The sequence below is a fragment of the Lipomyces japonicus genome (assembly GCF_038497905.1).
Source record: "Lipomyces japonicus strain CBS 7319 unplaced genomic scaffold V1514scaffold_6, whole genome shotgun sequence".
NCBI lineage: Eukaryota > Fungi > Ascomycota > Lipomycetes > Lipomycetales > Lipomycetaceae > Lipomyces > Lipomyces japonicus.
In genome coordinates, this window is record NW_027117818.1 from 32,207 (window position 1) to 49,543 (window position 17,337).

At 41.8% G+C, this 17,337-nt stretch overlaps 9 protein-coding genes across 9 annotated transcripts; 3 read left to right on the forward strand and 6 right to left on the reverse strand.

The window, feature by feature from the left end:
* Positions 1-251: 251 nt before the first annotated feature.
* On the reverse strand, positions 252-2,147 carry V1514DRAFT_346244 (P-loop containing nucleoside triphosphate hydrolase protein; the record flags this gene model as incomplete). Its single annotated transcript, XM_066929260.1, has 3 exons — positions 252-599; positions 669-2,024; positions 2,085-2,147. 3 exons carry the CDS (start codon positions 2,145-2,147, stop codon positions 252-254), a joined length of 1,767 nt encoding a protein of 588 aa, XP_066785102.1.
* A 248-nt stretch (positions 2,148-2,395) lies between these two features.
* V1514DRAFT_302680 (phosphoribosyltransferase-like protein) lies at positions 2,396-4,096 on the forward strand. Its single transcript, XM_066925574.1, has 4 exons — positions 2,396-2,617; positions 2,678-2,745; positions 2,840-3,836; positions 3,900-4,096. Exons 1-4 carry the CDS (start codon positions 2,508-2,510, stop codon positions 3,961-3,963), a joined length of 1,239 nt encoding a protein of 412 aa, XP_066785103.1. The 5' UTR covers positions 2,396-2,507; the 3' UTR covers positions 3,964-4,096.
* Positions 4,051-6,077, reverse strand: V1514DRAFT_365996 (uncharacterized protein). The gene is made up of 3 exons (XM_066929822.1): positions 5,845-6,077; positions 5,625-5,785; positions 4,051-5,572 (listed from the first exon to the last, which is right to left on the reverse strand). The coding sequence occupies exons 1-3, from the start codon at positions 5,937-5,939 to the stop codon at positions 4,218-4,220; spliced, it is 1,611 nt and encodes a 536-aa protein (XP_066785104.1). The 5' UTR covers positions 5,940-6,077; the 3' UTR covers positions 4,051-4,217.
* A 230-nt stretch (positions 6,078-6,307) lies between these two features.
* V1514DRAFT_325796 (amidase signature domain-containing protein) lies at positions 6,308-8,307 on the forward strand. The gene is made up of 6 exons (XM_066926680.1): positions 6,308-6,604; positions 6,664-6,786; positions 6,850-6,927; positions 6,976-7,047; positions 7,108-7,338; positions 7,392-8,307. The coding sequence occupies exons 1-6, from the start codon at positions 6,338-6,340 to the stop codon at positions 8,244-8,246; spliced, it is 1,626 nt and encodes a 541-aa protein (XP_066785105.1). The 5' UTR covers positions 6,308-6,337; the 3' UTR covers positions 8,247-8,307.
* Positions 8,308-8,385: 78 nt separating this feature from the next.
* V1514DRAFT_189940 (TLC domain-containing protein) lies at positions 8,386-9,836 on the reverse strand. The gene is made up of 3 exons (XM_066924625.1): positions 9,533-9,836; positions 8,931-9,421; positions 8,386-8,871 (listed from the first exon to the last, which is right to left on the reverse strand). Exons 2-3 carry the CDS (start codon positions 9,387-9,389, stop codon positions 8,461-8,463), a joined length of 870 nt encoding a protein of 289 aa, XP_066785106.1. The 5' UTR covers positions 9,390-9,421; positions 9,533-9,836; the 3' UTR covers positions 8,386-8,460.
* A 157-nt stretch (positions 9,837-9,993) lies between these two features.
* On the reverse strand, positions 9,994-11,747 carry V1514DRAFT_325806 (V0 complex, c/d subunit of ATPase). Its single transcript, XM_066926681.1, has 4 exons — positions 11,459-11,747; positions 11,260-11,351; positions 10,346-11,208; positions 9,994-10,287 (listed from the first exon to the last, which is right to left on the reverse strand). The coding sequence occupies exons 1-4, from the start codon at positions 11,485-11,487 to the stop codon at positions 10,237-10,239; spliced, it is 1,035 nt and encodes a 344-aa protein (XP_066785107.1). The 5' UTR covers positions 11,488-11,747; the 3' UTR covers positions 9,994-10,236.
* A 270-nt stretch (positions 11,748-12,017) lies between these two features.
* On the forward strand, positions 12,018-13,265 carry V1514DRAFT_318149 (oligomeric Golgi complex subunit 8; the record flags this gene model as incomplete). Its single annotated transcript, XM_066925872.1, has 1 exon — positions 12,018-13,265. The coding sequence occupies one exon, from the start codon at positions 12,018-12,020 to the stop codon at positions 13,263-13,265; it is 1,248 nt and encodes a 415-aa protein (XP_066785108.1).
* A 738-nt stretch (positions 13,266-14,003) lies between these two features.
* On the reverse strand, positions 14,004-15,150 carry V1514DRAFT_325810 (mitochondrial 37S ribosomal protein uS15m). Its single transcript, XM_066926682.1, has one exon. It carries the CDS (start codon positions 15,082-15,084, stop codon positions 14,098-14,100), a length of 987 nt encoding a protein of 328 aa, XP_066785109.1. The 5' UTR covers positions 15,085-15,150; the 3' UTR covers positions 14,004-14,097.
* A 10-nt stretch (positions 15,151-15,160) lies between these two features.
* Positions 15,161-17,323, reverse strand: V1514DRAFT_289603 (PIN domain-like protein). Its single transcript, XM_066925279.1, has 4 exons — positions 17,174-17,323; positions 17,075-17,118; positions 15,673-17,017; positions 15,161-15,614 (listed from the first exon to the last, which is right to left on the reverse strand). The coding sequence occupies exons 1-4, from the start codon at positions 17,185-17,187 to the stop codon at positions 15,335-15,337; spliced, it is 1,683 nt and encodes a 560-aa protein (XP_066785110.1). The 5' UTR covers positions 17,188-17,323; the 3' UTR covers positions 15,161-15,334.
* Between the last annotated feature and the right edge of the window lie 14 nt (positions 17,324-17,337).

Here is a 17,337-nt window from a genome sequence, read left to right on the forward strand (position 1 = left end):
GCTCCGTTCGTCGCAATTACGATCGATTCCACATACACAAGAGACTGCAAGTGAACAATCCAGCCCATGCTGTGCTTAATTGATCAATTGCGGCCACCATTAAACCTTAATTCCAAGGTCCTCTTCGGTATAATCAATATGGCTTGCAATCCGCGTTGGATGCGATAGAAAAACAAAAACTAAAACTAGCCGCTCTGCTCATGTCCCTGTCACGTTATTTCAATCAGACATTACTTTATTTTTATTTATTTTCAAATAAGATCGTCAAATCCGCCACCGGCAGGCTCCACCCGTTTGCGCTTGCGCTCGGACACCAAACTCTTCCAGTCTACTTGCATGTCTTCCTCGCTCTCGCTATCACTGACCGAACCTGACTTGTTGGTGGCAACGATGGCGTCGTGCTTCGTTTTTTTCTTCTCCCGCCTAACTTCGCGCCGCTCCTTGCGGTCGTTTTGTTCGGACCACGACACCGCCTGCTTTTGCCGCAGGTCTCGTTTCTTTTTCTCTTCCGCACGTTCGGCCTCAACATCTTCCACATGTTGCAGTGCCTCTAGCCGTGACGCTTCTCGTTTCGCATCCTTGTACTTGTAATTATCCATCTGCAAAAAAAAAAAAAAATTTTAGCAAAAGAAACCGATTTTAGTATTACAGGGCCCGGTATTGCTCACATTAAATCCGTCTATTAACCACCCTCCTGATGGAATGCCGTCTACTCCTTTGAGTTCAGGCATACTCGGTAGTCGAATCAATCCAAACTCTTTAGCCACGTCCACAAAATTAAATTCTGAAATTCGAAAAATAGAAGACATCGTGTGCTTAGTGTAAAACCTAACGTAGCCAACGTAGCTTTTCACTGCCGCCTCATGTCGTTCACGATCCTCCAACAGCCATTTGTGCAATTTCCTGCCAAATTCTTCTTCAAGTCCAACCGGCGCCGAACTTTTAACCTCCGCCATTTGAACTTTTTTGACCTTCATTAAATCCACATAGCTCTCCTCTCGTCCCGAAGTTAAAAATACATAACCCTCTCCCGAACGGCCTGCTCTGCCTGCTCTGCCTGCTCGATGCAAAAACATATTAGGCTCATATGGGGGATCTATTTGGATCACGACATCTACTTCTGGAATATCTAGACCACGTGCAGCAACATCTGTTGTCAGCAAAACCGTTCGGTGATTAGTGTTTATAAAGTTATCTAACGTTTTCGTTCGCGGGCCGGGTGGAAGTTTGCCGTGAAGTGAAAAGACTTGCAGGTCAGCGGCCTTGGTACGCTTTAGCAGTGGCCGGATGGCGTTGATGATGGCGTAAAAATACACCACAGACTGACAAGTTGGAAAATATACGATTGATTTTTTGTATTTTAACGTGTTAAGAAGGTGGATCATGTTCGGGATCTTGGCATGCGGAGAGAGCACCGTGTATGAAATCGATAGCGTCGACGGAACCTTGCGCTCCGAGCTTCCCTCACCAACCTTGACCAAGATCTTGACCGGGTTTCGAAGTCCGACCCGGACAAGCTCACCAACCGCATCCGTAATTGTGGCAGAAAACAATCCGGTTCGGCGCTGCTTTGGTAACGCATGAATAATTCCTGACAAAGTTTTCTCAAATCCAAGATTAAGCAACCGATCAGCCTCGTCCAAAACAAAAACTTCCAACCCGGAAGTGTGAACACTAGGCATTTTGAGAAACTCGAGTAATCTTCCAGGAGTGCAAATGAGAATTTGTGGCATGTCGCTTAAAAACAGTTGAACGTCTGCATGCACGCTCGCGGTTCCGCCAACTAATAATTGTGATTTAATAACTTTATTGTTTCGAGTTATTGTTCCATTTTCGTCTTCTGAAACCAAAGGCGGTTGCAGGTCTAGTAAAGAATTTAAAACCGTGTTGATCTGCGATGCCAATTCTCGAGTCGGTGACACGATTATGGCCCCAACATGGCCCCGTTGAATTGGATCCGCCCTTAAAATAATTTCTATTATTGGCAAAAGATATGCGATTGTCTTTCCAGAGCCAGTAACTGCCTGTGCATAGTTAGAGTATACGTCTTGGTTGCCATGTTCCATTCACTACTTTGTACTTACTTCAACGACCACATCCTTGTTCGAGCAGAATAATGGAATCGATGACGCCTGCACCGGGGTCATAGATTTGTAGCCTAAAGTAGCTATCGCATCATAGAGCCATGGTATCAGAGGCGGCACAAGATCTGCCCATCGTCTTGAAGAAGCCATGGCGCTCTTTCTTCGTGGTCTTTTTGTCAAAATTTCTTTTCCTGCTATAAGGCCATCGAGAGAAAATCCCTGCATAAGCGTCGTGCGACGCGACAGATGTTTTCCGGAGGCCACTAAAAAGTTAACTAATCTTGAATTGAGATTTTTTTTTGAACCTTCGAGGCCTCGTTATCGTTGTTTTCTGACAAAACTTTTTTTTTTAATTTTGGTTGGGATTTATAGTTTTTTTTTTGTACAGTGAATAATCTTTACGTTTACAAAATTTCTCCGGAAATGGTTAAGAACCTAGTGGTGTTTGGAGGATCGTCGCACCCTTCTTTAGTGGAAAGCATATGCAATATCTTGGGCGTTCCGCAAGGCGGTCTCAAGACTGGCAAGTTTAGGTATAATTAAATATATATATATATATATATATTTGGGTTGCGTGTTCTAATATGTTTCAGTAATGGAGAGACTTCTGTTTCAATAGCTGAATCTGTTCGTGAAAAGGACGTGTACGTTATTCAATCAGGTAAGATCCTTTTTTATTCTCTTTTCTTTTAAAAATAGAGGGAGGGTGCACGTATACTGTTTATTCAATTACTCCGATTTTCTAACACTATTAGGATGTGGACATGTGAATGACAATCTCATGGAGCTGCTCATCACCATCTCGGCTTGCAAAACTGCATCGGCTCGTCGGGTCACGGCGGTCATGCCGTTGTTCCCGTACAGCAGGCAACCGGATCTGCCGTTTAGCAAGCACGGCGCACCGTTAGCCAAGAGCTTAAACTTCAATCGTTCAGACCATGCTTATACGTTTGAGTCCGTTCCTGCTTCTCCAAGGTCACATTCTTCACAGGGACACCATTCCAACGGCAGCGAGTTCCCGTTTGCTCGGAATAACCACAGCATCTCACTAGAACGTGAACTTGAACGAAGACTCAAACTGGCAAGTGCAACGCAGCATAAAACATGGCAACCTGAAGGAACCGGAGAAATCAATACCGGTTACAAAGAATGGGTGGCCCAATCTGGAACTCTGATTGCTGATCTTCTCACTTGCGCTGGAGCTGACCATATCATCACCATGGATCTCCACGATCCGCAATTTCAAGGATTTTTTGATATTCCTGTCGACAATCTATATGGCAAGCCTTTATTGCAACATTATATTACAACCGCAATTCCTAATTACCAGGACGCCGTCATCGTTTCTCCTGATGCAGGCGGAGCCAAGCGTGCAACCGCCATCGCAGACGCACTCCAGATGGACTTTGCCCTAATCCACAAGGACCGAAGGCCAAAATTTGAGAAAGCTCATGGACACGCAACCATGATGCTGGTTGGTGACGTGGCGAACCGCGTGGCACTGCTGATTGACGACTTGGTCGATACCTCAAACACGATCACGCGAGCAGCCAAGCTTCTGAAGGACAGAGGCGCAACAAAAGTTTATGCTATTATTACTCACGGCATTTTTTCAGGAGACGCCATCAAGCGAATCGAGGCTTCTGCACTGGACAAGGTCGTGACTACCAATTCTGCTCCTCAAGATGAGAACCAACTTGCTCTCGGATCGAAGCTTGAAATCCTAGACGTTGGTCGAATATTCGCCGAAGCGTACGTTACTTTGCTGGGTTCTTCTTTTTATTTTTTTTTGAAGCTAATTCGAACATGTAATAGGATTCGAAGAATTCACAATGGAGAATCCGTGTCGATGCTTTTTGACGTTGGCGGTGGATTGTAACGTAGTTAGTTTACAAAATGATTTGTCGATTGTCGATTGGGCTTGTGTGTTGTAAATAATCAAATTTAAATTGTGATTTTTAATCATATTTAAACACAAATTATTTTAATTTTAATTTTAATTTTTTTTTTTTTTTTTTTGGCACCCCAAGAAACATATGCACAGATAAATATAAAACCAAATTACATGATACAATTCAACCTACTAAACAACAAACTAAAATATACAATCAAATGGTCCAAAATCTCGGTATCTTACTCTTCGTCATGCTTGTGCTTATGCTTCTTGCTTTTCTTTTCCTTTTTCTCTTTCTTTTCCTTCTTCTCAGATTTTTCCTTCTTCTCAGATTTTTCCTTCTTCTCAGTCTTTTCTTTCTTCGCCTTCTTTTCTTTCTTCTCTTTCTTTTCCTTCTTTTCCTTTGGACTCTTTTCCTCGGCCTCGGAATCTTCATCAACCTCAATGGCATCGTCAACCTTAACCTCGACCTTAACTTCTTCCTCGTCTTCATCATCACTGTCCTCCTCCTCAATTTCTTCTATTTTCCGCTTGCCACTCTTCTTAGCAGTACCATTTGTCAGAACAGAGTCGGCATCAAAGTTATATGCCTTCTGCGTAGCAAATTCAAATCTAGGCTGTTGCCGGACGTTAACTGGCGTCTTGGTGGCACTGTTAATCTCCCGACCTTCAAGTCCTCGTAGCCGTGACTCGATCTTTAATCTGTTCTCTAAACCAATCGTGGCAACATCATCTCTGTCTTCCGACAAGGCATCGAATCTTAGTGAAACGGCAGCCTTGGCAGCAAGCATGCGAGCAATCTTTCCCTTGTTTTTACCAGTCGCCTGACCGATCAATGAAGCGTGGTAAATAAGACCGTACTTGGGAGTGTCGTGCTTGGTCTTCAGGGCACGAAAAAGAGCCTTTTCGGCACCGAGAATTTGAATGGTTGAAGCAGGGGCCTTGGCAAGTGATATTAAACTACCCGCATGCGCAATTAATCTGGCACCAACAAGTTCTCCAACCAACGCGGTCAAGTTTGGAGCGATTGTTGCCATTCTCGCATTCAGGTAGTTTGACAATTGCTCTCTGTACTCGGTAAGCTCAATCACCTGATCGGCAAGAGCATTAATGTTGAGCAGATCAAAATCGGTAATCTCAGTTCCCATTGAAACTTCAGCAGCAGATTTCAACGCAACCTCGATTTCTTCTGGAAGAATGGAAGAGAAATCAGTTTCAGAGGCCCGCGAGCGAATGCCCATCAGTTTGACGACGCGAGCGTAAGCAAGATTATCCTGAACAATCTTTGCCATCTCTGGAAAATGCCATCCGTACCATTCCTTAACACGCATAGCGTATGTGTTGAGTTCCTTGTCCAGATCATCCAAAAGCCCGATAGCTTGAACAATCATGACATCAACCTTGTCTGCAGAAAACTTGAGCTTATGGCGTCCAAGAGAGTGAGCAAGACCGAGAGACATGACTGACAAATCTTTCTCCTGAAGACCTGGGAGCAATGATGGGAGATGCTCTCGAATAGCACGATACAAATCCTGGGTGGTTGAATCAGACACAACCTTGAAATCAAGATTTGGCAAGGTGTTGATAGCATTTCCTGATGAAAGTTAGCATGACGGAACCAAGAATTACACTACTACAACCCATACCTAGCTTGGGATCAGCGACAATGAGCTTGCTCTTCTTGTCGCTCTTGTTCTCGTTCAAAAGGTTGGCAAGCTTAGTAGAAACCTTTCCCTCAATAACCGCATTAACTTCGTCAAGAGCGTTAACAGCTGAGTCGAACTTGGAAAACGCTTTCACTTTAAGACTGTATAGACGTGGTTAGCAACGAACATTTCTGTATTGGCGAAAAATTTGGGCCCTTACGCAGACAGCACACTCTCGGGCGTGAGAGTGTCAATCTTTTTCTCCTTGGTCTTCAAAAGGGCATAGCCCGCAGCAGTTTCTGTCAATATCAGCATCTTTCAATGCTAATTATTCCCGGCTATGAAAAAAAAATAATAGAAACAGGAATGTGTGGTTGTGGGTTGTGTTGCCAGCGATGAGAAAGCAAATCAAATTTTTAAACCACCACCGCAACTCAAAACTCTCCCGAGTCCCAAAATTTTCTTTATGCCATAAGCAGGCGTTGCGCATACGGCATAACTAAGCAGCACGCATTTGCATATATTGGTACTCTGCTTTACGGCGGCGCTGGCGATAAATAGATAGCCAAATTAGAATAAGGTTCATGGCCGACGGCTTGCTTACATGATCCTTATCGTTGACTAACTAATAATTGTACATATATAAATGAGTCCATCCCAAGCTTCGAGGATGCCGTAGTTGACGAGTCAATTAGTCCTTTGCAGATATTCCAATGGCGTCCTGGCAAGAAAAAGCTTCCGCTAAGCGTGGTCAATTGGCCGCTGCGATTCCAACAGAGTATCTTATCCCTGAATCTGAACTGCCACCGGCATCTCGTTTGGATGTTTCCGAAGTGCCAAACGAACTACTTCCAAAGGAGGTTATTGAGATTACCGAACTCACTGCAACAGAGCTTACAAACCAAATTGCCGAAGGAAAGTATACTGCTGTTGAAGTGACTACTGCGTTCATCAAGCGTGCGGTTCTTGCTCATCAATTGGTATGGCTTTCTTGCCGTTTAAAGCCTGACCCACTCATTACATGTTAACATTTCCACAGTTGAATATTTTTACCGAGTTTTTCCCTGATGTTGCTTTAAAGCGAGCCGCTGAGCTTGACGAATATTACAAAACCCATGGCAAGACCGTGGGTCCTCTTCATGGTCTTCCAGTCTCGCTTAAGGTTATTACAAATATTTTGTTTTTTTTACTTTTTCTTTTTTCTAGCTTGCTAACTCATAGTTAGGATCAATTCCGTGTGAAGGGGATTGAAACTTCAATGGGCTATGTGTCATGGATAGGAAAGCCAGACACGGAAAATTCAGTACGTTTTATTCAGCTTGCAATGGGATGCCGTACTAACATGTTCCAGACGATTGTCGATCTTCTACTTAACGCAGGGGCGGTTTTTTTTGTCAAAACTAATATTCCAACAAGCTTGATGGTAAATTTTTGCATCATGACTTAAATTTTAATATATATATATTTGCTAATTAAATTATAGGCTGGTGAGAGTAGAAACAACGTTTTTGGCCAAACTGTGAACGCGTTCAATAGGACACTCTCCCCTGGTGGATCTTCCGGCGGCGAAGGTGCCATTATTTCTTTAAAAGGAGCTACTTTGGGAATTGGTACTGACATTGGTGGGTCTATTCGTATTCCATCTTCCAATTCCGGCGTATACGGCATTCGACCTTCGCATGAAAGATTTCCTTATCTCAAGGTTGCGAATAGTGTTAGTATTATTAGAATATTTACTAGCATTACAATTATCTAATGAATATTTAGCTGGAGTACAACGAGGCTATTGTATCGGTTGACGGTCCTCTTGCTGTTTCGTTGCCTGACCTGACTCTTTTTTCGAAGGCACTGCTATCACAGGAGCCATGGAATTATGACCCCCGAGTTATCAACCTTCCCTTCAGGGAATACACTCTTCCTGATCGTCCACTTGTTTTTGCCATTGAGGAAAATGATGGCGTTATCACTCCGCATCCTCCGGTTGTTCGTGCCATTAGAAAAGTTGCTGATGCGTTGAAGAAGGCTGGTCACGAGGTATTCGAGTTTAAGTCATACAAGCCCGAAGAAGGAACATCGATTCTTTTTCGTGCGTGGACTGTTGACGGTGGTGAAAATATTCAAAATGATTTAGATGCCTCGGGAGAGCCTGGGATTCCCGATATCATGTCGTTTGTCAAGGGACCTAAAGCCCTATCAATTAAGGAATTATTCCAGTTTAACAAGGACAAGCTTGAGTATAAAACTGCATTTCTTGAGCATATTAACAAGACCAGATCACCCAGTGGCAAGATAATTGACGCTTGGATCAGGCCGGTCGGAGTTTCGGCATCAACCCCAGCTGGCCAGCAAAAATTGAGATACCTCGGCTATACTGGTCTGATTAACGTGCTTGACTATTCCAGCGTTGTTATTCCAGTTTTGAAAGCTGATCCTTCGATTGATCTTCCGTATGCAGCGCCAGGATCTGGAAGTGATAAGGAGATTGAAAACAAAGCTTGGGAGGATTACATTCCAGAAGATTTCAAGAATGGTCCAGTTGGTGTTCAAATTATTGGCGGACGACTTGACGAAGAACGTATACTAGCTGTTGCCGGAGTAGTGGACGATGTGCTGAAGTCTTGATTGGCTACAATAGTCATGTTATTTATACTACTTTAAATAAATTAACTGTTGCATAAGGTTATTCATACCAATACAAACATGTCATACGAAAACCTTACGTGCCACAAAGTACATGGCAAAAAAAAAAAGAGCCATTCCCCTCATTGTCACAAATCATGACTAATTATGTACAAGAATACAAGAACCGGTTTCGATCATCAGTTGTAGACCTGACTTATTCAATTTTAATTCCTTTATCTTCTTCCTCAGTCAATAAGTCTCGGCTTGAGTGCGAACCTTTCTTGGCAGCAGCTAAACGCTTTTTGACAGCCGAAATCATTTTGGAAAACCAGAAAACGTTCAAACAATCAAGCGAAAAATTTGAAGTCAAAACCACGATTGGGAAGATAGGGTTAATCTGACTCTGGTCGTTCCACATGTCCCATGCCAAAATTGCGACCCAGTAGAAACCCCAAACAATTCGGGCAAAGAAAAATGTGATTAAAAGAAGACCGCCGTTAATAACCTGAACAATTTCAGGTATTGATCCTTCCGGTAAATGACCAGCAAACCAATGAACATTAAGGAACGGAGTAGAGAGCTCAAAGAACAGGAAAATTGGCCCGTAGTACATAAGATATGGTTTCTTGAAAAAAAAAAATAACGTTAGAATCTAAATGTTGCAAATGATTGTCAAATACGTACAAAACTAAGGGAAAACACAATTAATGAGGCAATTCCGTGAATGGCAAATCCGATACCAAACAAGTTAACGTATTTCACGCAGATGTACGTATCCCATGCAAAATAACCGGCAGCAAAAGCATAGACAAGGCCGGCATAAGGCGAATATCCAAATAACGTATCGTTCTTAAGATCTTTGTCAAAAAACGAAGGAAACGATAACGCAAGGATTAAAAAAGCCTGAACTTGCGAGACTATATGGATATCGAAATTCAATTTCGTACGTCGGTTCAACGTTTTGTAAGATTTAACAAAGCTTCCGAAAAAAGGTCCTAAAAGAAACAACGTGTGATACAATGAAAACGCCAGGATAACCTCGTGAAGGTGATCTTTAAGTTTTGGCAAATAAATTGCTTCCGTGAAAGCTTTTGCGTAAGCGTTGAGCGGCTCCGGGTACGTGATTGCTAAAGGATCCTGCATTATAATATTGAAGTTTTAAACAGCAAGTTTAACTAAATAAGTTAGAACGTGCTATGCAAATGCTTATACAAACATCACATCAGCACCAATTGAAGCCGGTCCTAAACCAATAACTTCAATTGAGCGCAAATAAACATGAATACCTGTGAACTTATTCCAAAATTACCGCTGATGGGAAGTTTATAAGACGTCTCGACTATATTCAACTGTATAAACGTAACTTTGATTATCCAATTCAACTATATGTATATGCCCGGCTTTACTACTTCCCAACAGTTTTTTTTTTTAACTCAATTGCGATAACCGGCAAACAAAAAACGAATGGTGCAAAAAAACCAAAAAAACAGGCACAAAAGCTGAAACCTGTTACGAGCTAATTCACGTCTAACCTATCTCTAGTCCAAGCAAACCAAGCAAACGCAACGCAGGCCTCGACTGGTTCTTGTTTGGTGATAGATAAAGGGTTTAAAGTTCCGACGTCAAACGAAAGCCAGGCGTGGCGGGCCAAACCATCGTTACATAATCGAGTTCAATCTGGAGTCATCAGTATTCAGCTTTCATTCACCATGTTGTCGTATTCCTAAAAAGTAAAATATACTTTGAATTATTTTAACACGAAGGTGATAATATATTGTATATGATACGATAGGTTTTCTTTTATAAAACAATGAAACAAAACTTCCTCTAACTAAACACGCATACTATGTATAAAACTCGAAAATTCAAAGTGAGAAAAAAAAAGAAAAAATATTAAACAACGAGTGATTAAAAACATATTCAATTATAGTCAATGCCAAATAATGAAAACAAAAAGAAGAAGAAAAAAAAAACGGCAAGCCTTGTTCAATCAAAATACAGATATGTAGTTTTGAATTCTCTCCTTTTGATTTTGGGCAATCTGCACTCTTGTTGTTAGTAAAGTAGTTAAAAAAAAGACTTCATGATAGTTTACTTACGCATTCCGAAATCCAGGTAATATTTCTGATTTCTTGCTCCTTGGCCTTAACCCACGCCCAAATAGCAGAGTACGTAAACTGTTGAGTGAACGCATTTCTGCACAGCTCCATTTCTCGAAGATAGAAATGATCTTCCAGTGACTTGTTGTTGGAAGTATCAAAAAATCCCTTGTATGCGCCAACAGACTCGACAGTTAAGCGAACCTGCTCAATGTCGTCAGAGCTGGCAAGGGCCTCGGTGCCAGCTGGGTAAAGCTTTCCATACTTTGGTGAAAGATTCAAGCGCTCCTCGCGAGAGATATCGGTACCGAATGAATTTAAGCTAATGTTAATCACACGTCTATCAGCCTCGAATTCAAGCAATGCGCCCATAATCGCATTTGATGGTGCAGCAAGGGTGCTGCAAAACTCATTAAAGTCTTCCAGGTATGCTCTGTACAGAGTATTTCTAATGATTTCAATATTCAAATCATCTAAATCCGCAGCAGAAAGACAATCTTTAAAATATGGGGCAAGAGGAGTGTCAATAAGGACGGTGTTGTACAGTTCCTCAACATTTGTAGCAACGCAAAGAGCCGGAAGTGATTCGAACCATCCCAGAGGGTTGCATCTTTCGAGAAGCTCGTGAGTATCTCTCTCGTGTAGCGTACCCGTAATTAAAAGCGCAACGTTATCAATCATATAAGCATATGTAATATAGTCCATGAACTTTGTCAGTGGCTGAACGGATTGCGCTCGAACATATTTAAACTCCTCAATAAGTTTTTCATTGGCCTTCTCAGCGATAATAGAAGTTGAAAGTTGGCCTGGAACATTTGCAAGGAAATTGCCGTAGTCAGTAGCCGACAATTGAAGTTTTAAGTCTGTTTGCAAATGTTAGAAAGTTGGGATAACTGGACTCCGAACTCACGCACCTTCCAAAGTGTCACATTGAGTTAAGTTGGAATAGTTTGCAGACGTCAATAAAGCAGACCGATATCCGCGAACAATTCCTTCAAGGTAACCGCTAAGCATCGTTAGCAATTGCACATTTGTTCTTCATGACATCGAGTATGAACCCGACTGACCTTGGCCACCGCAACTAGGCCATTAAACAAAAAGTTTTGAACTTACTTATTTCCATTAAAAAAGGCGCCTTCCATTTTAAAAAACTGCAAGAGACGTAGACGTTTTAGAAATGTTCAGCAACCGATGAAACCTGGCTCAAAGGCAGACTTCAAGTAATTCCATTGCCCGCACAAAAGTTCAAGGCAGAGCAACAATTAAACGTACCTTGCAAAACCAAAACTTCCAAAAAATGACAATAGTAATAGTTTAAAGATGCAAAACGTGGTCAAACAAATGGCGATTGGGGAATTGCAATTTCGGGTCGAGATTGGCTTCTGGTGCTCCTCGGTCGTGCTCTGATAGGCAAAAGGCCCAGTTATCGCTGGGTCGAACCGCTCCACGTGCTATAAATGGGACAGCTAAATTGCGTTTACGGCACCAACAATCACGATCCTGTGGCTCACAACCTCCGTGCGGGTGTACCCATTATTATGGACTACCCTGTAATTGAGTATTCGATCCTTAAACTGGTGCTCTGCCGGCGGCGCCAATTTAGATTATACAGCAACTCGTCCATATCCATATCCATCCATTGAAGAGTACAAACCTCTATTGGAGAACATCAATGGCTGATCCTCTGTTGGATATTCTCAAGAAAAATTTGCCGAATGCAGTCAGTTCTGCCACAAAGTTATCAAATGGCAAAAATTCTGCACAACTGGAGGAATATCTGGTTCATCTTCGAGAACTTTCAATCTCAGATTTACCAACCGAAGAACGGCAACTTGACGCATCACTAGACTCGGTTGATAAATCCTTGACCCGCCTGGCAATTGAGTCAAGACCGTATTTAATTTCAACTTCAGCCACGTTAGAATCGTTTACTGCGAACTTCAATTTGCTTTCTGAGTCTGTTCCAAAGCTCTCGGAGTTTGGGTCTCAATTGGAGAATGAAGTTGCCAATTTTAATCCCGTAAACGATAGGCAGGCGTCGGCAACGTTGTTGGCAAATGTTGATAAAGTGCTTGATATTCTTGAGCTTCCATCCCTTGTTCTCACTTGCGTAAGAAACGGGTATTATGCGGAGGCACTTGATTTGGTTGGACACGTCAGAAGATTAGCAATCCGGTTTAAAGGTATCGCCGTAATTGAAATGATACAGTCTGAGGTGGATGATGCATTATTGGAAATGACTACACTGCTATTGCGTCTGTTAAGGGAAAACGTTCAGCTTCCCACAGCGATAAAAGTGATTTCATATTTACGCCGCCTTAAGCCATTTCAAGAATCACAAAATCCGACCTTGGAATTGCAACATATTTATCTATTGTCTCGAACGATTCATTTAAAGGCCCAATTGAAGTCACTAGAGCCATTAAGGTCGATGCCGGAAAAATATCTCAAGCGATACATCGAATTGTTTAGAGAGTTTGTTTTTGCTGCCATAGTCGGATTCAGATCTATTTTCCCAAAAGAAGATGCTGATAGCATTGCCTTGCCAATGGAGTACAGCAGTAGCTATAATGATGCTGCTCAGTCAAAGACAGACGCAGAGACGCCATTTGGCGAGTCACATGGTACTGTTAATGCTGGAGATCAACTACTTTCTTCCTTCATATACAATACCACTTATCAGTTAAAGCAAACAGTTAAGGATATTCTTCCGTTAATACCTGACAACTCTACATATGCCTCGCTATATTTACAGGTTATTTATTCGTCGCAGTCACTAGGAAGAGTCGGTGGTGAATTCTGGAGCGTGCTTGAAAATAAAGAAGAACTGGCTGACCGTTTGAAAGAAGGCGGTCAAAATCCGTGGCTGATTGCCCTTGAAAAACAACGGGATTTGGCCAAGAAGCTAAAATCATATTAGTCTTACATTTTTTTTTGTCTTTTTTTTTTTTAGCATTTATGGACAGGCGTTATCTTTGTTATCGATTTCTTCATCAATCAATATAAAAATTGTTGGACGGTGAGCTCGAGAGGAGACAGGAAGGTTTACTTTCAAGCACATTCTTTCTAAAATATTTAATCAACCTGTACGGTCCCAAGTCTAGTGGTTGTATTTTGACATACTCTTGTGGAGTACTATATGCACCACGATGGATCGAAGCTCTTAGCCCACTTCGTATTACGGTTAACTTGCGATTCCATCACTTGTCGGTTGTGCTTCTCTCATATTATTCTGCGCCGGAAGTAAAATAACAAGAAGTTTCGTAGGCAGATCTTCTGCCCTGAGTGAACATTGCTCTTGCTGTTACTACACGTTCTTGTTGGTAGCTCAAGCCTGTAATGAAAGGCGTTGACTGAATTGTCGTCTGATAAGAGCTATTATACAGCAAACTCAGCCACAGGTAAGTACGATGCCCAAGCGTAGTGAATTTAAGAGCAATATGTTCACAACAGCTGTCCAACGACAGTGTTCACCCGTTCAGTCTGACCATCGATTTCTGCATGATCAGCGGTGGGCATCTTTAGATCAGTACCAAACGATTTAATGAATTGAATGCCGAAATGCGGTCGAAAACGAATATCAGGATTGTGCATCCAAGCGCACAAAATGGCTCAAATTTGAGCCTGTTACGAATGTGTGGGGAAAGGGTCAGCGGAGCGGCATTAAAGTAATCTTATGTTACTATTTCTTGTACGGACATTGTAATTTTTCTTTAATTTATAAATATTTACATGTACTAAATATACATCATTTACAAAGAAAGTAGTTTTGGCGAGTATCTGAAAACATGCGTAACAATGTGATCCGTCAGACCCAACTTATGAATGGTCCTTGTGTACAGGCCAATGTCCTTCTCCTTCAAGTATCTAAGCATGCGATTTCGTTGATTAACAAGACTCTCTAAATGCCGGTAACTTTTTGCGTCTTTTCGATTGTACTTGACATGCTCGGCGACAGCGATGGCCTTGGCTTGAAAAATTGCAGCCTGGATAACAGACGAACCAGTTCCACCGTTGTCGTCTCCAAACTCTGCAAACACGTACTTCAATGCATGCTTCCGCCATTCTTCAATATTGGCTTTCCGAATACTAAGAATTCGTCTAACAGCCTCTTTCTTGATCTTCACTTGTTTTGCCTTAGCCTCTGCCACACTAGCAAATTCCTGCTCATAAGCTTCATTTGCGGCTTTCCAGGCTGCTTTCAAGGCATCTTCAATATCAGCCTTATCCAGGGCATGAACATTGTATGATACTGTTGCAAGTTCAGATTTGAAAATAGCCGTGCGAAATTTGTTATATTTCTCTTCGACTATTACTTTTTTCATTTCTGATTCAATTGCTTTCTCCACATCATTCAAATTTTGCTCCAAATCATATTCAGTAAATCCGTACCCGGGCTCGTTAAACGAAAAATCAATTGTAGCTTTGTCTTGTGTGCCAAGAGTTTGAGCTCGTGCGTCTTCGGATCCAAAACTTCGCATCAATTGACGCACTATAGGTGAATATAATCCATAGAGTGGATTTGGCCCGTTATCAATCTCGCTTTCCAAAGTCTCCCTACTAATTTTATATGGTGGCCTTTTTGCTTTGATAGCAAGAATTTGTGTTCTTGTAAGAGCGTTCTTGGAGGCGTATCTTTGGCTTTGCTGTTGTAATAGCGGTCTAGCTGAAGCCACAACAGGCCTGCTAATGAAGTGTTGTCCAAACGACAATTGCAAACAACTGCGTCCAAATGCCATATTTGCATAAATCAAAATTCTGATCAAAAGAATATTACGGCCAGCAAAATCAGTCGCAAACTCGTTGGCATGAAAACTTGAATTCTCGCGTCTTGAAACTTGGGTCGTTTCGGGAAAAATGGTGGTTACCCGGAGTTGTCCAGGCGCTGGGAGTATTTTATAATAGTACAGTAATGTTTAACTAGTGTTAGTTACATGTAACTATTTCATTAACTACATTGTAATTGATTATCTTGTAGTACAATTAATCTTAATCACTCAATTCCACATAGTCATATTGACTATTGATTGAGCTTTGTTTGCTTGCCGGCATTAGTACGCGAACGTGCGAGCCAATGGAATCAGCTGCCAATGGGGATGATGATGCCAAGTCAATGATTTCATTATTCGATTTCGATGACAATGGAGGTGATGATGATACGTTTGAGTTTATAAGGTTGATAGGAGATAACCTTCGTGGCTTGTCACTTTTTGAATGTTTATTCTCTTCTCCTTTTGATACCTGCGAAATGTGGTCGTACTGCAGTCTTCTATATGACAAGAAAAAAAAATCAGTTTAAAAAAAAAAATGTAATCATGACAACGAACCTTGTTGAGGTGTTCGTGCCATGTGGCTTTATTGGTTTAAGGTATGACAGGATCGTATTTTCCTGTGCTGGTACTCGCTTCTTTTTGACGGCTTTTGCCGCTTGCCTTTTCTGCCATTCTGATATTTTATCTTTCAAAGGCATTCTTGCAATGGGTTCCAAGATCCATATTCTCGCTGGCTCGTCGTTAGACCTTTTTGAACTTTTCGTGTCTGTCATTGAACTCCCGACCGTCTCATCTGTCTGGGATGACGAATCTGAATCATCGTTTGGCAATTCAATTTCAATAACCTGAGAAGGAACATATGATATTCGTAACTCTATTCCATCTGACTGAACTCGAATTTTACTGTCATGAACTGCTATAACATTCGAACCATCGCCATTTGCAATTTGTTGAATTAGTATAGAGGGTGCCAGATACCTAATAAAGCGATACGAGCCATGCTTCAATTCCGCATGAACAAACTCATACAAGCCGTTTATATCAACTTTTCCGTTCCAATCAATAACCGTTGAGTTAGATACAATGGGGTCTAAATAATTCCTTACTACTTGCTCGTCTGGAAACTCTGCTTCCAGTTTCAAAGCTTTGTGTCTTGTGGTGAATTCCTTTTTTGAGTTACTGTGCAAGGCCTCAATAAGTTGCTGTTTCCAATCTTCTGTTTTATCCCTGTTATAACCACATCCAATTAGTTTCGCACCATATCCGGCCTTGGCTGCTTCTATAGACACATGACTGCCACATTTGAGAACACCTTTGGTATCATAATCTCCGCCAGACATGAGTGCAATCAGAACCATACCTGGAATGTCCAACCCTGTTTTCTCTTTAACGGTATCCATTTTATAAATTTGAACTGGAATTGTAGATGCGGATGTAGACTTCTCTGAAGCACTCTTGTTAGCTTTACGCTTTTCTCGGTTCCAATTAGTGATGACTTTAGTAGCTCCGAAAATGAAAACGTCCACGTCGTCGGACACCACGTAATCGACAGCTCCCATTTTTTGAAGATACGCGCATTCCGCTTCTGCCTCTCCCGGTGCTATTCTAGTCTGAAATCCCAGCTTTTCGATGAGATCAATCATCCACCGCACCTCTGCTGGCTGAATGGGCGAGATAACCTTGTTCCGTTTGAATGACGGCTTTTGTGGTCCATCATACACAAAAATTGCACAAATCCCAAGATTCATCATCTTACAAAGTCGATAGTAAAACGTCCGCTTATCTGGATTGTATCCGCCTTTGCCTCCCTTGTTGTGGAACCCCCAGAGGTTGCCATCCACCGCTAATCGAATTGGGCGGCCCACACGTTCCAGAAATTCTCGGGCCAAACTAGCCATGCCTAAAAATATCAGAAAAAAAAAATTTGTTTGATTTCTTTAAATAAAAATGCACCGACTTTTGTTCTCTGCAACCTCATGCTTGTTGAGCTCCGGCCAAAGTCTGGAAATGCATATTAGTATATACCATGACGATGATTTAATGCGTAAGCTCTTACCCAGGAACGCCCATGGCAATTAAAACAAATCAAAGCCCAATGTTTTGATAATGGAGTCATATATACTATATATATCAACCAAATCTCTCTAGCATGATGGATGATAAGCTTTATTTCACAATTTTACTTAGGCCTGGCCGCCTGCTAATCATGGACGATGTTTG

Excerpts from the sequence above, each read along its gene's own strand:
- V1514DRAFT_325810 (XM_066926682.1), bottom strand. The coding sequence starts at position 15,084 with ATGGCATTTGGACGCAGTTGTTTGCAATTGTCGTTTGGACAACACTTC.
- V1514DRAFT_302680 (XM_066925574.1), top strand. The coding sequence starts at position 2,508 with ATGGTTAAGAACCTAGTGGTGTTTGGAGGATCGTCGCACCCTTCTTTA. Across the intron at positions 2,618-2,677 it reads CTCAAGACTGGCAAGTTTAG|TAATGGAGAGACTTCTGTTT; the intron begins GTATAATTAAAT and ends AATATGTTTCAG. Across the intron at positions 3,837-3,899 it reads GGTCGAATATTCGCCGAAGC|GATTCGAAGAATTCACAATG; the intron begins GTACGTTACTTT and ends AACATGTAATAG.
- V1514DRAFT_289603 (XM_066925279.1), bottom strand. Across the intron at positions 17,018-17,074 it reads TGAGGTTGCAGAGAACAAAA|GCATGGCTAGTTTGGCCCGA; the intron begins GTCGGTGCATTT and ends TGATATTTTTAG. Across the intron at positions 15,615-15,672 it reads GGCACGAACACCTCAACAAG|AAGACTGCAGTACGACCACA; the intron begins GTTCGTTGTCAT and ends CTTGTCATATAG.
- V1514DRAFT_325796 (XM_066926680.1), top strand. The coding sequence starts at position 6,338 with ATGGCGTCCTGGCAAGAAAAAGCTTCCGCTAAGCGTGGTCAATTGGCC. Across the intron at positions 6,605-6,663 it reads CGGTTCTTGCTCATCAATTG|TTGAATATTTTTACCGAGTT; the intron begins GTATGGCTTTCT and ends ACATTTCCACAG. Across the intron at positions 7,048-7,107 it reads ATATTCCAACAAGCTTGATG|GCTGGTGAGAGTAGAAACAA; the intron begins GTAAATTTTTGC and ends ATTAAATTATAG.
- V1514DRAFT_189940 (XM_066924625.1), bottom strand. The coding sequence starts at position 9,389 with ATGCAGGATCCTTTAGCAATCACGTACCCGGAGCCGCTCAACGCTTAC. Across the intron at positions 8,872-8,930 it reads TTGTGTTTTCCCTTAGTTTT|AAACCATATCTTATGTACTA; the intron begins GTACGTATTTGA and ends TTTTTTTTCAAG.
- V1514DRAFT_325806 (XM_066926681.1), bottom strand. The coding sequence starts at position 11,487 with ATGGAAGGCGCCTTTTTTAATGGAAATAA. Across the intron at positions 11,209-11,259 it reads TCAATGTGACACTTTGGAAG|ACTTAAAACTTCAATTGTCG; the intron begins GTGCGTGAGTTC and ends ATTTGCAAACAG. Across the intron at positions 10,288-10,345 it reads TTACCTGGATTTCGGAATGC|ATTGCCCAAAATCAAAAGGA; the intron begins GTAAGTAAACTA and ends ACAAGAGTGCAG.
- V1514DRAFT_365996 (XM_066929822.1), bottom strand. The coding sequence starts at position 5,939 with ATGCTGATATTGACAGAAACTGCTGCGGGCTATGCCCTTTTGAAGACC. Across the intron at positions 5,786-5,844 it reads CCCGAGAGTGTGCTGTCTGC|TCTTAAAGTGAAAGCGTTTT; the intron begins GTAAGGGCCCAA and ends ACGTCTATACAG. Across the intron at positions 5,573-5,624 it reads TGTCGCTGATCCCAAGCTAG|GAAATGCTATCAACACCTTG; the intron begins GTATGGGTTGTA and ends AACTTTCATCAG.